The following is a 16,621-nucleotide window of genomic DNA, read 5'->3' as shown; positions in this document are numbered from 1 at the left end:
GGTGTACAGCAAAGTGATTCGGTTATACATATATATATATATTCTTTTTCCTATTCTTTTCCATTATAGGTTTTTACAAGGTGTTGAATGTAGTTCCCTGTGCTATACAGTAGATCCTTGTTGTTTATCTATTTTATGTATAGTAGTGTATATCTGTTAATCCCAAACTCCTAATTTATTCCTTTCCCCTTTGGTGACCATAATTTTTTTTCCATGTCTGTGAGTCTGTGCTGTTTTCATTTTGACATCATTTCCTTCATATTTTCTGGGCTGCCAGAGAGGCTTCATGGGTCTCATTTTTAACTGTCGTGCAGCGTCAATAAATCTCTTTTTAACCTTGGCCCTCTCATATGTACTTTGAACTTGTACTTTATCCGCTGTTATAAATGCCACTGCGGTCACCATTGTTGTGACCTTTGCTGGCTTCCCTCACTGGTACTTCCCAGAGTACCCGGGAAGGCTACATCGTCCTGTACCACCACTGTAGCTTTAGCGGCTTTTGTTTGTTTTATTTTGTTTTAAAGTTTCTTACTGCCAATGCATGTTCATTGTAGAAAAATTATGAAGTCCAGCTTTGCTGTAAGGGAAAAAAATCACCCGTAATCACTTTTCCCCAGAGAGCATCACTCTGGGTACACATTCCTCTGGCTCTTTCTCTATGCATGTGCACTGGGTATGGTAGATACCTTTTCTCTGTCCAGATGGTATCTTTGTATCTTCTGGCCTGCTTTTCTCACCTGATAATATGAGCACATTTCTGTATTTTTACCATTCTTAATAATTGCAAATAAGCCATTGTAAGTACATACCGTAATTAATTAACTAGTCCCCAGCTGATGGAGACTTGTCTCTAGCGTTTGTCTATTATTAATAACACAGCAATGAACATCTCGGTGTATCATCCCTAATGGCTTTTTGGGGTCACTTTAAAAAACAGAGCCCTACTCAATATCTTGTAATAACCTATAATGGAAAGGAATCTGAAAAATCTATATATAGTATGTATTTATGTATTACTGAATCACTTTGTGGTACACTTGAAACTAACACAACATTGTAAATTACATTTCAATTAAAAAAAACTGATATAAAAAAAAAACAGTCCACCTTAAAAAAAAGGAACTATGGTAAAATGACTAAACTTATTAAAGAAACTTGCTTTTTAAAAAAAAAAGAGAAATCCACGTTGACAGCTTTAGGCTAAGAACCCCCAGCCCCCAAAAACGCATCTTTGACAACTTACTTCTTTTTCTTTGTTTACTTAATGTTCATTCGTTCCTATGTATGTATGTTTATGCATACGTACATACATCTCAAAGACCTGGGTTCTAAGTCCATATCATCTCTGACTGGGAGCGATGTCCAGCCACTTAAGTAGATTAACTTTGCTTAATCTGTGAGTAAGGATGAGGTTTTCAGCTCCACCCAGATAACTGTTTCTTTATGACATCACACCGGCTGGCTTTCCACCTTGGCCTTGGTAGTTAAGGATCTTAACCACCATCTAAGTAATAAATAAATGCCCACTATTGCTCATCCTGGAGAACGTTACATAGAGTTGCTGCCAAGGTGAGAAGCCGCACGTGGAGAACAAAAAGAAGGTAGAAATGTGCAGCACAAGCCCTGGATGCAAACTTTGGGGTTCAAAGTGGATATACCCCCTTTTGCTTAGTCCACGCTTGCCATGTTGAGTGAACCCCGTCTCCTTTCTCTAGGTTTCTCGTTGCACTTCAGTTCCAGATGCTCTAGAGCAGAACTCAGAAACTAGGGCCTGCCAGCCAAGTCTGGCCCACTGCTTGTTTTATTGGTACCCAGCCACGCCCCTTTGGGTATGTGCTGTCTACGGTTGCTTTGGCTGCTTTCCTGCTACGGTGGTAGAGTCGCGACAGAGACTGGCCCACATAGCTGAAAGTACTGGCAGTCTGGCCCATTTACAGAACAAATTCGCCGACCCCTGAGCGAAGGGATGATGGAGAGTCTCAAGGTGCCCCTTCCTCCCAAAGCCACTCAGGTGAAATAGTCTGCATGCCTTGTGGTCTGGATTTTAATAAAGACATGTACAAACTTGCTGAAAATGGAGCTGGCCATTTTCAAGTGATGTGGTTAACAGAGCAAACCCAGTTTTACTTCTTTGGATAGTTAGGGAAGAAATCTCTCCCAGGGCTTCCTGGGATTCCTCTTAAGTAGCAGTGAGAGATGTGATAATGAGATTGGCTCTCCTCTGAAGTGGTTAGATTAGAAAAGTCAACGAGGCATTTCCTTTTCGTGTCAACCATTTTTATTATCTCCTTCTTAACCAAATTTGAGTTTATGAAATATTTGACAAACCATCAGGAAAACCTGATGTTTTACCGCATTGATGAAAGACGAGTGCTGTTTGTGTATAAAGCAAAAGGCATGCTATTAAAAAAAAAAAAGATGTAAATTCTACTTGGGGGTTTGTTTTCACCATTCCCTTGATTTTCATTATGCAGAGGAAGGCACTTTATCCCCTTCAAGCTCCTTTCTGGCACTTGAGAGTTCCTAGAAATGAGTTTGGTAATAGCAAGTGTTCCTGGATAAGAAATTGGGCAAAGGGATCTGTAGCAAATTGGAAATTCAAAGTCCACATTTTTCAGTAAGAAAACGGCAAGGTCTCATCATCGTCTGGCTCTGTGGCTTTCTTTTTGGCCAGTTGGGTGGTTTTGGATTAGACCAGGGGTTAGCAAGCTGCTGCCCACATCTGGCTCCCCGCCTGTCTTTTTACTGCCCACCACCTGTCTCTTCATGGCCCGGAAGGCAGAATGGTATGTTTTTAAATGGTTGAAAAACAAATCAAGATGAAAATGGAAGGAAATTCACGTTTCTTTGTCCATACGGTTTTATGGGAACTCTGTCACACCCACTTGTTTGTGTATCGTCAGTGGCTGCTTTCAAGCTGCAAGGACAGACTTGAGTCCTTGGGACAGAGACCATCTCACCCACAAAACTGAACATATTAACTGGCTGACTTTTCATGGAAAGATTGCCAACCCCTGGACTAGACAATTAAAAAAAAAAAAAAAGACATCTTTTGGGTGGTTCATATTCATCTGTGTTTAGTTTGCATTATTGTGGCTGTTAGTGGTAAATATGGGCCACAAGAATATATATATATACATATATATATATGTATATGTATATGTATATATACACACACACATACACATACATAGAGAGAGAGAGAGACTGTGCTTGGGGAGTTTGTAGAAGTTATTTTAGGGGGAGTAAAGCTTGGGTGCATCTAATTAGAGTTTATTATGTGAATCAGGGAAAAAAGTGTAAAAGAGGGTTGTGGCGGAAAGCAAGATGGAGGTCTGGCTCAGACCTGGCCTCTGTCACTTACAGAGTGTGACATGGGGCAGCATCTTGGCTTGTTTGTGCCTCCATATCCTTGTCTATGATACAGAGACAGCCTTGACATGTGTCTGTAACCTGCCTGATGTGGGGCAGGCACTCAAAAAGTGGTGGTCTTTTCATCAGGGTCAGTACATTTATTAAAAGACATCCTCAACAGGGTTTTGTGAGGCTTAAATGAGATGGTGTTTTAGTCTGCTCAGGCTGCCATAAAAAAAATGTCACAGACTGGGTGACTTAAACAAAAGACATTTCTTTTCTCATGGTTTCTGGAGGCTGCAAGTCCAAGATCAGGGTGTCAGTAGGGTTGGTTCCTGGTGAGGCCTCTTTCCTCAGCTTGCAGATTACCACCTTCTTGCTGTGTCCTCACATGGCCTTTCCTCTGTGTGCATCCCTGGGATTGCTTTCCTTTTTTTTTTTTTAATTTTTAAAATTTTGTTTTATTTATTTATTTTTGGCTGCGTTGCGTCTTCGTTGCTGCGCACGGGCTTTCTCTAGTTGCATGGAGTGGCAGCTGCTCTTCGTTGTGGTGCACAGGCTTGTCATTGTGGTGGCTTCTCTTGTTGTGGAGCACGGGCTCTAGGCATGTGGGCTTCAGTAGCTGTGGCACGCGGGCTCAGTAGTTGTGGCTCGTGGGCTCTAGAGTGCAGGCTCAGTAGTTGTGGCACACAGGCTTAGTTGTTCCACGGCATGTGGGATCTTCCCGGACCAGGGATTGAACCCGTGTCCCCTGCATTGGCAGGCAGATTCTCAACCACTGTGCCACCAGGGAAGCCCAGGGGTCTCTCTTCTTATAAGGACACCAGCCATATTGGATCAGGAGCCCACCCTTATGACCTCATTTAACCTTAGTTACCTCTTTAAAGGTTCTGTCTCCACATACAGTTGAATTGGGAGTTGCAGCTTCAACATATGAATTTGGAGGGGGCACAGTTCAGTCCATAATAGATGGTCAAGGGTCTGGGCTGTAGTAGATATTCAATAGCTGTTAGTTTATCTACTTGGCTAATAGTATGCTTTGAAGCATTAAAAATTAAAAAAACAAAAAACCCCATGTGTCTAGGAAATCCGACCCTGAGAACTACTAAGAATGGGCCTTGCCTCCTGTTGTTCCGTGGTCAGTTATTTGCGTGGAAGTGAATGGTGGCTTCCACCACAGTGTCTCAGACTCTGATGTCCCCATGAATCCCCTGGGGCTCGTGGCGAAGTATGGATTCGACTTAGCAGGCTAGGGGCTCAGGCTGTGATTCTGTGTTTCTAACCAGCTCCCAGGGGAAGCCTGTGTAGCTGGTCTCTGGACCACACTCTGAGTAGCAAGGGCCTCTGCTATCTGTTCAGTAGCCACTAAGCCACCTGTGGCTATTTCAGTTTCCATCTCAATGAATTAAAATGAAAAACCCAGTCCCCCAGTCACAAGTAGCTCCATTTCACATGCATTTCATGGCTGAAAGCTCTAATTGGGCAGCTCTGCATCTGAAAGAGAGGGTGGTAAGCTTTTTTAGTCAGGGGCCTGTATGAGTTTCCCTGTGGCTGCTGTGACAGATGGCCTTAGACTTCATGGCTTAAAACAATACATTTATTATCTTACAGTTCTGGAGGTCAGAAGTCCAAAACGGGTCTCAGTGGGCTAAAATCAAGGTGTTGGCAGAGCTGGTTCTTTCTAGAGGCTGTAGGGGAGAATCCGTTTCCCTGCCTTTTCCAGCTTTTAGGGGCTGCCCTCATCCTTGGTTTGTGGTCCCCTTCCTCCATCGTCCAAGCCAGCAATGGCTGGTTGACTTTCTCATGACGCAATCTCTCTGATTCTGACATTTCTCCTTCCCTCTTCCCCATTTAAGACCCCTGTGGTTACAATGGGCCCACCAGGATAATTCAGGAACATCTCTCCATCTTAAGGTCAGCAGAGTAGCAACCTTCCTTCCATCTGCAACCTTAATTCTCCCTTGCCATCTAACACAATTTATTTACAGGTTCCGAGGATTAGGATGGGGCTATCTTTGGGGGCTGGGGAAGGGGGTGTTATTCTGCCAGACAGTAAATATTTTTGGCTTTGCAGACAACACCATCTCCAAACTACATGACTCGCATTTGTCACACACAAAACCAAGCAAACGCACAGGCCTGGCTGAGTGGTTTCTTTTCCTTTTTTCGTCTTTATCCTTCTCTTGGAAAATTTCAAACACACACAAAAGTAGACCAGTGCAGAGATTTCCATCAGGGAGTGGTTTTTCAATCTTTTTTCATACTTTGCTCTACTTGACTAATTGTCTACACTTTGCAAATATCTACTACTCGTGTAATCAGGAAAGAAAAAAAACCACAAAGAAGTAAACATCCGAGCATCCAGGAAACCTGAGGGAAAGCAACACTGCATTTTGAGGTTAAAAAGGAAAAAGATGCAAATAGAGCTTCTAGAACCTCCACCCTTTTCTGCACCTCCCTGAGCCTGGGAAGCAGGCAGAGCTCAGGGTGTTCTCAGGGTAAGTGGGCTCTCAAATCGGATAGGCTTGCATGGGTCAGACCCTTTGAATAGAATCTGCTTGCTCGTGTCCCCTGACCTCTCCTCCTGAAACTGCACTAAGATAAGAGAATCTTGTCCAAGCCATTTGATACAATAATCCAGTTCTGCTTTAAGGCAAGTAAACTCTAGTTGCCTGGATGGGGGATGGGTGGTTCCCATGTCTGACCACTTTGCATCAAAATTGTACTCTCACTTGGGAGTCTGTGGGCCTCAGTGACCCTGGAGAGCACATGGAAGGTTCAGGAAAGGCCAGAAGGAATTTTGATAAATGGCTTGATCTTGTGCATGTGTGTGTGTGTGTGTGTGTGTGTGTGTGTGTGTGTGTTTCTGAGAAGTTCCATTGGCCAGTTTGGGGCCTTTCATCGTGGCTTCCGTCTGCTTCCATCTGCTCCACTCTGATCACAATCTCCTCATTTGGTTTTCGACATCAACCCCTTGGCCTTCGTCTGCTCTTTAGGGAAATGGCTTGTACCTGATTTGGTTCATGCGTTTCCCTGTGAGTCTGGGAACCCCAAGCTCTGGACCATAGTCATCATCCTGCCCCCAATCCAGCCACATGACTTTGACCAGGTCCTCTGAGGATCCAAGTCACCCAGTTGGAGAATTAGGTGACCAGTGTGACAGACAGAAGTGGAGAAAACCCACTTAGGGATGGTGAGAAATAAGGCTGAGCAGGAACATGGGCAACGCATGTATATGGCATGTATCAATGTGTGACATGTGTGGTGTGTGACAAGAGGACTTCGAAAGGCCAAGGACTTAGGCAAGATGAACTAGGAGACTACTAAATTTTTGGAGCAGGGAACAAGAAGATTCAAACCCTGTGTCAGAAAGAGCCACCTGGAGTAGAAAAGGCCAATCACGGATAAAAGCTATGACAAATTTATCATTTATCCTGCAGTTCCTTCACTGAACTTCTTATTTTACTTCTGTAGACAAAATAAAATAATAAAATAAAATAAAATAAAATAAAATAAAATAAAATAAAATAAAATAAAATAAAATAAAACAATTAACTAGAGAATTAGTAGAGTGACTGTTTCTTTGCATCATGAGAGTAATTGAGAGAACATAAAACTGCAGTAAACAAAAGAATAGCTTCTGATCCAATCTAACAAGTGATTAGATCATTCCAATCGTGATTAGGTTATTTGAGCACTTCAAATAGATTACACACTATTTTAGCAAGATTTAAAAAAATTTTTATACAATTTTTAAAGGTTACTTTCCATTTACAAAATTATTAGCTATATTCCCTGTGTTGTACAATACATCCTTGTAGCCTATCTCACACCCAATAGTTTGTACCACCCACTCCCTCACCCCTATATTGCCCGCACCCCCCACTGGTAACCATTAGTTTGTTCTCTATATCTGTGAGTCTTAGCAAGATTTTTGAGGTCTTCTTTTTAAAATGAAATAAAGCAAAAAGAATAATTTTATGACTACAAACCAAAAAGACAGACAAAATTGATTTTATAATTTCCAAAGTATGTTACCTGGTCTGCCTTCTGAAGAATTAAATATAAATTGAAAAGAGATTGATACAAGCATACTTAAAGCTCCTAGAAAAAGACTAGATGGCAGTAGAAAAGTGGAAATAAAAGAGAGATTAATCTTTTATTTCCTTCGTGTGTGTGTCTGTGTGTGTGTTAAAATTATGTGTACTGTGTTGTTTTTATATATGATTATCCTTTACGCTGTACTGAAGGTTAGCATAATAAAGAAGATAATTAAAGCTTAAAAAAAAAAAAAGAGCTGCCTGGATGTGTGCGTTCAGCAGATGAGAGAGAGAAATGGTCAGCAGGCAAGAAGATTGGGGCGGAGGAGGGAACACAGGAGACACATGGCAAACGACAAACATGAGGCAGGAGGGGTGCCGGAGCTGAGGAGTGGTAAAGACCAGAGAGCAAGGTTTGGAATCAGAAAGATCCAGCCTGGAATCCCAGCTGCATCGTTGTGGGCTAAGTGGCTGTGGGCAAGTCTCCTCATTCTTCAGCCTCAGGCTCCTCCTTGTGTGTCATTTGAGGATTACAGTAGCAACTATGTGTCAGCTAGTGCTGTGTAACGAGTGACCCCAATACTAAGTGGCTTAAAACATCTATATTTAGTTACAGTTCAGTGGGCAGGAAATTGGAACAGCCCGGTGAGGCTGTCTCTGAGCTCCAAGGAGGCTTCTCGACTCATGTATCTTGGCACCTCAGCCCGGGTGGCCCAGCTGATGGGGTTAGACACGTGGGGCACAGCATTCTGTGTCTCCTGGTTCCTTATTCTCCATGGAGGCCCCAGGCCGCTCCTTCTTGCCACGTGCCCCTCCAGCACGGTCACCAGATTCTGACATGGCAACTTGGTGCTCTCAGGACTGCAAAGGCAGATGGACACTGCCAGGCTACTGCCTCCTCTTGTTTTTAACAGTTTTATTGAGATACAATTCACATACAGGTCACCTATTGAAATTGGATGATTCAGTGGTTTTTGGTGTATTTACAGAGGCAATCATCACTACAATCTAATTCCAGAACATTTTTATGACTCCAAAAAGAAACCCCGCACCCATTAGCAACCACTGCAAATTCTCTCCCAGCCCTGGCAACCATCAATCTACTTTCTGTCTCTATGGATTTGCCTATTCTGGACATTTCATATAAACAGGATCATACAAGATGTGGTCTTTTGTGTCTGCCTTCCTTCACTCAGCATAATGTTTTCAAGGTTCATCCACATTGTGGCGTGTGTTGGCACTTCACTCCCTTTTATGGTTGAGTAATATTCCAGTGTATAGATGTACACTTCGTTTATCCAATCACCAGTTGATGGGTTTTTGGCCTTCGCATGTTGCACCTATTAAGGATAGAGCTGCTATGGACATTTACCTATACAAGTCTGTGTCAGTGTATGTTTTCAGTTTTCTTGGGGTGATTCGCAGGAGTGGAATTGCTGAGTTGTGTGGTAACTGCCAGGCCTTCTTAGAGGTTCAGTCTGGATCAGGCAGAGTGTGGCTTCTACCGCATCCTCTAGGCCAAAGTGAGTAGGAGACCCCACACAGAGTCAAGGGGAGGAGCTGATGCAAGCGTCTGACTGTCCAGAGGGCTTCATCAGGGCCCTCATGTGAAGCCCTCAGTGGAACTTGACACACAGTAGGTACTCAATATTACTCCCAGTCGTTATTCTCTTGATTACTAAAAATAATACAAAATTGGGGCCGTTGGGAAAACACAAACTGTTAGGACTTAGATTGACAACCATCAGTCAGCCTGATAGCAAACCCATCTTCAGGATTTTGGAGATTATGATTATACTTCAAATTAGCAGTACCTCAGTCAGAAGGTGAGAATTCGAGGCTACTAGAGGTCAGAATAACACCAGCACTGGACGAGATCATCAGGAGGCATCACATATTCATTCTAGAAAACGTGGAACTTCAGGCAAAAGTGTCAGAATAAAAATCACCTGTCAGAGATAAATGTTTTGGTTTCTTCCAGTATTTTTTTCTATGAATTATGTGCATAAGTATATATATTTTAATGCAACTAAAATTGAGATTGTAAGATATATAGTTTATATGTTGCGTTTTATCATTTAATATTAAATTGGGAGCATTTTCCTGTATTATTCAATCCTGGTTTATAATGGCTAGATTATCTAGCTAGCCAGCTCTATATTCCTTTATTTATTTCTGAAGTTTAATCTATAGTGACATACAGCTTGGTGAATTTCTACATGTTACCTACATAAGACAAGACCACCACCCAAATGGAATTACAGAATCCTATGGTCCCTCCTAGTCCGTAACCATCCCATTTCCATGAACTGACTCCCAGTTTATTTATATACCCCCCTATTACTGGACACATAGGTGGCTTCCAGTCTTTTGCCCTTAGAAACGATGCTGCTGTGATCTTCCTTGTACAGGCACATTTGTCTGCATCTGATTGCTTCCTGCAGATACATGTCTAGAAGTTGTGAAATGCCGAGTCAGAGGGTGTCGATGTATGGAAACGCTCTCAGTTGAAATGCTGCCTCCATGTCAGTCATTTTTCTCTGTACTCCAGAACTCCCCCCTTTGTGCTTCTGCAACACTTTGCTTGGACAGTACAACCATGGTATTGTATTAATGAGCCCCTAACCTGTTTTCAGGTCTTGGCTTCAAAACTAGCTCCCCAGGAGCAGGCTTTGTGCATGTTTGTATCCCCACACTTGGAGACATGATAAAAATTGAGTTCACTCACCTATCTTTGAAACCCTTCCTAAAAGCAGTGACATATCAGGGGCTATTCAGAACCAGCTGAAACTGGCTTCACTTTTGAACAGGACTTGCTGCAAAGCCACGCCGAACTCTGAAACCCATCTCTAGGTGCTTCTGAGATCATTGATATGGCTGAAGGAGTTAATACACGAGAGAGTGTTTTTTAAAAATTCCCACCGGACCGTTAAACTCAGAGCAAACATATGGGTCCAAGTCGGGTGGTGGCTTTGCACACATTTTCCTATTAATCATTGGAGTCTTCACATACCTTATTGGGATAAGTCCAGTAACAACTTCTCCTTTAAGTTGCCCAGCTCCAGGGGTTTCTGTGTCTAAAGGGGCACAGCTGCTTTTCACTTCAGGTATGTCTGCCCAGGTATGCCTGCTGTTGCTCCTCGCCACCACCTGCTGTCACTGTTGAACACTGGTCCGCTGCAGTTGTGGGAGCTGGCCTGCTCATGGCCTCCTATTGTGATGCCCTTGCTTGTCCGGCTAGGAGGAGGAGTCCACTCCCAACCTGCCAAGCTTGGCTGAGGATGCTGGGCACTCAGGCCCCTGAAACTACCTTCCCTGCCACTTCCCATGGCAAGAGCAAGTCAGGGGTCAGAGCCACTTCCTCTCCCTTCCTCTTTGGGGGCCACCTTGCTAAGAGGTGAGGCATTCCAAGCACAAAAGATCTTGTCCTCTCAGGACAGTGGGGCTGGTGCTCTCTATCTAAATAATTTTAGGGACATATTGCCAGGGAAGAACCATTATAGCAAGAGGGTTTACTTCGAGCCCCAGCCTTGCCATTTCAAGTATTTCTTCCTCAAAGCAAAAAGTCTGCTAGGTGAACTGCATTATCTACCCTGGACCTAAGAGAACTACTAACATTTTCAAGACTCCCATTTAGTGGCTATCTGATTTAATCTTTATAAGCACCCTTTGTATATGTTAAATGTGGAATAAGACTACATATACTATATACAGATATCTGTGTGTGCCCATGTGCATCCTCATGTGTATTTATATCTAATGAAGTACTTCATTTATTAAATATTTATTGAGCCCCCACTGTGTGCCGGATCTGTGGAATTGAACTGCATAAATACGTCTGGGTGTGTGTATACAGCTGCCATGTATTTGGATGAGACATTCATTCACTTATTTCACATATATTTAATAAGCACTCCTCTATCTACTGGGGACACGGAATCAGTGCCCTTGTGGAGCTCACAGTCATCTTAATGTTTCTTCTTAGTTTAAAAAGAGCAGGTAAATGGAATGCTTTCCAGCTCTTTCTTAAGTAACCTGACCCATGCGAAACAAATTGCTTGTTTCTAAGTAACCCTTGATTTAAAAAATAATGTATTGTATATCTGTCAGAAATTAAAAAGGGAGGCAGGACCGGAATATACTTGGGGGAGTGATTGTTTATTTTGCTTATCTTAAGTGAGATAAAGAATATCTCCAAGTGGGCTGGTTTCCAACCGGGACCGTGTACACAAAGCACCTCATTCTAGGAGGGAGAGTGAGTAAATTAAAGAGGTCTTTTGCCGGTATTTATTGCCTCCTACAAGTGTGATGTAAAACTTTTCCCACGTGCAGAAGCAGGCAACCACAACCACGTGCGGAAGCCGCCGTTTTTGCAAATAAAAATGCTTCCCAGAAGCATGACAAATGCAAGACTAACAGGTGTAGCACAGATCCAAGGCGCACATGTGGTTCTCATCAGCTGCCTCTGTTTTAAATCTAGGCCTTCCTGTAACAACGAAAAAAGTTATTTCTTCCGAGGCTGCGGCTAATAATCCACTCAGCCTGCTTTTCTACCCCTTCGCAAAACCGTATATTTAACAGAGCTTCCAGAGAGAGAGGAGACAGCAATGAAAGAAGGCAGTGAGGGGGCGGGGGGGAAGCCCTTAGACTTGACATTTAACAATTCTGGGTTTGACCTATAACTCTGGGTGACCTTGGGCCTCCGTTTCCTCCTTTTTAAAGGAGGTTCAGAGAATGAGGGCTTCAATTTTCCAGCATCTCCACGCAAAGCAGGGTGGAAGGGTCTTTTAAACCAGTGATTCCAAACAGGGGTCGGTTCTGCCAACCAGGGGACCTCTGGCAGTGACAGGAGACGTTTTTGGTCGTCCCCAGCGGGGAAAGGGTGCTACTGGCATCTAGTGGGTAGAAACCAGGGATGCTGCTGAACATCCTGCAATGCACAGGACAGGCCCTACAACAACAGCGATCCGGCCCCAAATGTTACTGGTGCCCAGGTTGAGAAACCCTGGCGTGGACACAGGTTTGCAACGTTGGTGTCAGCTCATGGTTTGGGGCTTTCCCAGCTTGGGTAGCGGCTCCTCCGTGAGGCACTTTGCAGTCTCATGCTTTTGGGATCCTGGCCCTCGGCGCTGCAGACCCCCGGCTCGCATCCACGCCCTCTGGAGGGGCGGGGGCGGCAGCGTTCCTCGGCTCCTCAGTTGACCCGCGCACGGAATTACAACGTGGATTTCTGCCTCCTGGCCCCCAGGAACGCAGATAGAGAGGCTGAGGAGGACCCCCGGGCTCAGAAAACTTGGCAGCTCCTCCCACCCGCGACTCCCGTCACCTCCGTCAGAATGGGGAAAGCTTTTCTGCCCTAGGAGGGGTCCTTCCGCTGTCCTCTCCGCCCCGCTGCCCTCAGGCGGCCACCCAGAGCGCCCGGGTTCAAGGACTCGGCGCGTATCGACCGTTTCCGTCGGAAACCTCGGCCCCCGCCCAGCTTGGGTGGGGGCGGGGCATCCAGGCGGTGGCCGTTCCCCTGCCCAACCGCCTCCCAACGGCCCCTTTGGCCGGGCGGGGACAATGCGCCTGCGCGCGCATGCGTAGAGGCGCGGGGCGGGGCCCGCGTGTGGCCCCGCCCAAGTTTGGCGTCTCTGCCTGCCCCATCTCCCAACCTCCTCAGCGTGGTGCCGACGCTGCGTGCGGCGCGGGTTACCCAGAGTGCTCCGCGCGGGGGCAGCTCACTGGAGTTTGGTTCTCGAGGCGGCGGCGGCAGCAGCGGCGACGGCTCCGGCGGCTCCTCCTCCTCCTCTGGTGGCGGCGGCGCCCCGGGCCTGAGCCCCGGCCCCGGCTCCCCTCTCCGCCACCCCGCGCGCCCCCACTTCCCCCGGTGCCGCGGGGAACATGAGGCTCCGCTCCCGGAGGCAGGCGAGTGAGTGACCCCGTCCCCCGCCTCAGCCCGCCCGCCCGCTGGCCCGGCCGCTCCCCCCCCGCCTCGCCCAGGCAATGACAGCGGCTCCGCCGTCTCCGCAGCAGATCAGGGACCGGCTGCTGCAGGCCATCGACCCCCAGAGCAACGTAAGTGTTCACCACACGGGCTGGGGTGGAGGCCGCGTGGGCCCGGGACCCTCCCCCTCCATAGTGCCCCTCGCCCGCAGGGCTCCGGGGGACCCACCGGACACCCACCTGCCCCCGAGGGCCGCTGCCATCCCGGCATCTCGCCCCCCGGGCCCGGGCCGGGGGCTGGTCGGGCAGCCCGGCGGCGCTCGGTACGTGAGGCCGAGGCTTTCGTGCGGCCTGGGCGGAGGGAGCAGATGGGAGCTGAGACCAGAGCTTTTTCTCCTCTCCCGGTCCAGCTCTACGACCCTTGCTGCTGCTGACGGAGCTCGCCCGCCTCGCCCTTCCCGGGGGACCCGCGACCCCCGGGAAGCCCTCCCGGCGGGGGGCAGGGGAGGGGGAAAGGCTGTGGAGCAACTGGTGTCCGGGGTATGACTCGGGGAGCCGGTGCCGGCGGTGTCTCGGTCTTCTGGGTGATCAGGGAAGTCCTCTTTCTCTTTCCTCCCGTCTGGAAGCACCTTCCTGGCTTCGGAGGGAACCCCCCTGGCCTGCTTTGCACCTAGCCGGGTGCCCAGGGCGCTTGGAGAGTCCCTTTTGGTTCTGAGAGTGGGCATGCCTTTGCCGGGTCTCTCTTGGGGTCCCTGCCGACGGAAGATGATCTTGTGGAGAGTGGGATTCTTTCTGTTACCTTTCTGGGCCTAAGTACTCATTGCGTCTCAGGCCAAGCCAGAGCCTCGCTTTTTGGTAGTGAATTAAAGGTGACTGTTTGCTCTCCCATTCCACCCAGAGCCCTCCGTTGGCTGTCTACGCCCTACCTGGGGTCCCAGCCTGTTGGGTTGTGACCTAGGCCATCAGGGTTAACCCCAGGGTGTCGCTTTCTCAGGTGCTCCTCCACGGAGGCTACTGTTTGTGGAGGGATCTCCCCTGCCCCCCTCCGTGTGTGTAGGGAAAGACTCATCGCGTTCTCATATTTTTTATGAGTGGTTTACGGCCATAGGGGTCATTTACGCCTGTGGCAGGAGCAGTTCAGCAATGGGAAGATGTAGTGGCATCCAAGTATGAAGTGAGCCCCTGCATTTCCTGGGAGACCAGGAAGTGGCCATTGAAACCACTTTTTAATGTGCTGGGGATGGAAGAAATAAACCATCTTGGACTTGGCTAGGTAACTTAGGTTTCTGTCACTATGGGGGCTTTTGCTTTTCCTTTACGTGAGTTTGGCTGATTACTTTTAGCAGTAGGCTTTAGCCTAGCATTTTGGGAATAATTCATGTTGGATTGTACAATTCTGGCAGAAATAGAGTTATTTTTGTAAGACTCTGATTTCTGTATCATAAGTAATTCTGTCATTCCTGGTCTTCAGACCCCATTAAGATAGACTTGGTGGTAATTGTCTTTAAGAAATATTGTATACATTTTTGTTATGACTTTGGGGGTGGAGTAGGCACAAGCTATATAAAACCTTGCAGAATTTTTGCAGAAACGGGTGCTGCAGCAATTCCCAAGACTGAAATATTAGAGGATAAAACAAGTGACTTGAAAAATGTAGCTTTGGTGACTTTTGCATCAGTCAGAGTGTAATTTCTTGAATTCCATGTGCTTGTTTGCCTTCCGGAGAGTCTGAAAGGTTGCTGAGATATTAGCACTGATCCTTAACGCCACTTAGGAGAGCTTTGGGACCAGGAGGCACTTTAACGGGCAGTCACCATGTTGTAGATTAGGTGGGGCAGTGACCTCAGGGGTTCCAGTGTTGTGTAAGGCTCTAATCTAAAGGGTTCCTAGGAGTACAGGAGGAAGAGAGGCCAAGACCACGGTTGTGTTACGTGTCATGGAATGCACATTTCACGTGGCTTATTTGGGGGCACTCTTGTGATAGGTGTGTGCAGAGTCCTGCTAATATAAGTGTGGTGGATGAAATTGGGAAATTGTCTCTGAATATGAGTGGTGAGAAAGTGCCACCTTTAAATGCTGCTGTTGTCAGTGACATCCCTGAGTATTGTTTATAAGCCGTTTGACAGGAGTGTGGCTTGGAGCAAACCCCATATAGAAACTCAGAGCCGTGGAGGGATAGGTTGCTGGCAGAGATGATGTGACCGTATTTCTGCAGTTTCTCTTGATTGACCTGGGCTCAGGTGAGAGTTAGGTGGCTCCAACCAGGCGGTGCCAGCACACAGCTGTTCTTCTCTTCTGCCTTGCCCAAGTAGGAACTCCACTTCTGCATAGTTAGTTGACACATATTTAAGATGCTCCTGGAAAATAAAAATGGGGACAGTGTTGAAGAGCCAACACTAAAATTAAACCTCTTCTGAGAGAAGCGACAGAGAATTGTGTCACGTAATGCTTACCTTTATGGGCATGCAAGTATGCTAACAAACTTAGCTTTTGCTTGAAAACTCAATGTCAGGCAGCTGACCTAATATCCACAAGTATCTGAAAACTTAGGGAAGTAACAAAGTACCACTTTCTGACCATCTCCCTGACAAAGGAGTTCTTGAGAGGAAAGTTGTTTCTTTGCTCTATATTCTAGCCTCTGGAGTATTTGAATATCTATAGCATCAGGCTCTGAGTTAATAATTTCTCTCAACTCAGTAATAAAGTAAATTCTGTACACTCCTTTTCAAAAAGCAACTAACGGTTTTTCAGAACAGTCGAAGCCTTACTCTTCTTGTGTATGGCAGCCCAGGGTGTTGAAAATCTTTCTTAAGTGCACTGTGTGCCTTTGTTCCAGCTTAATCTTGTTTTGTTATGGATAAAGTTGAGGACTGTCTTACTCCTGCCCAGAAATCAGAGTCAGTCCACCCAAGCATAATCTCATCAGCAAATGATTAGGGTCCCGTTTGTATCGGACACTCATTGTTTCACCAGAGTTCAGGCTTTGTCTTCTCTGTCTAGAGCAGAAGTGTTAGGTGTACTTTCTAAGTGCTGGTTAAACTGACTGAACCCTAGACTCCTTCTTGGGCTCTCCAGCAGGAAACCTCAGGAACTACTTTTCTTCTTCACTGTTCTGCAGACTTAAGGTGCCAAGGGGAGGTGACCAAGGGGCCTCTGCAGAGAGACACACGGGAAGGATAATTTTCCCACCTAGGAATTTGAAGGTTAAGATACCACTTAGCTTCACTGGACTGCAGGTTCCTCATCTGCAAAGTGGAATTGGGAACTGGTGTATTTGCCCCATAAAGCTCCTTCGAGATCCA

At 46.2% G+C, this 16,621-nt stretch overlaps 1 protein-coding gene across 2 annotated transcripts in view; it reads left to right on the top strand.

The window, feature by feature from the left end:
* The first annotated feature begins 13,065 nt into the window (after nucleotides 1-13,065).
* The window catches only part of MED26 (mediator complex subunit 26), a 39,924-nt gene continuing 36,368 nt past the window's right edge, over nucleotides 13,066-16,621 (top strand). Inside the window, exon 1 of one of the 2 annotated variants that reach the window (XM_082456299.1) lies at nucleotides 13,066-13,451. Coding sequence is in view for 1 of the 2 variants with exons in the window: in XM_082456298.1 (XP_082312424.1) it covers nucleotides 13,380-13,451 (72 nt within the window). In the remaining variant the exon portion in view is untranslated. The remainder of the gene's footprint in view (nucleotides 13,452-16,621) is intronic. The other variant, XM_082456298.1, reaches the window with a different exon arrangement.

This window comes from Balaenoptera physalus, assembly GCF_965194825.1.
Source record: "Balaenoptera physalus genome assembly, chromosome: 3".
Classification (NCBI taxonomy): Eukaryota; Metazoa; Chordata; class Mammalia; order Artiodactyla; family Balaenopteridae; genus Balaenoptera; species Balaenoptera physalus.
Note: the sequence above shows the minus strand (reverse complement) of the source record. Positions and strands in the feature narration are given on the sequence as shown.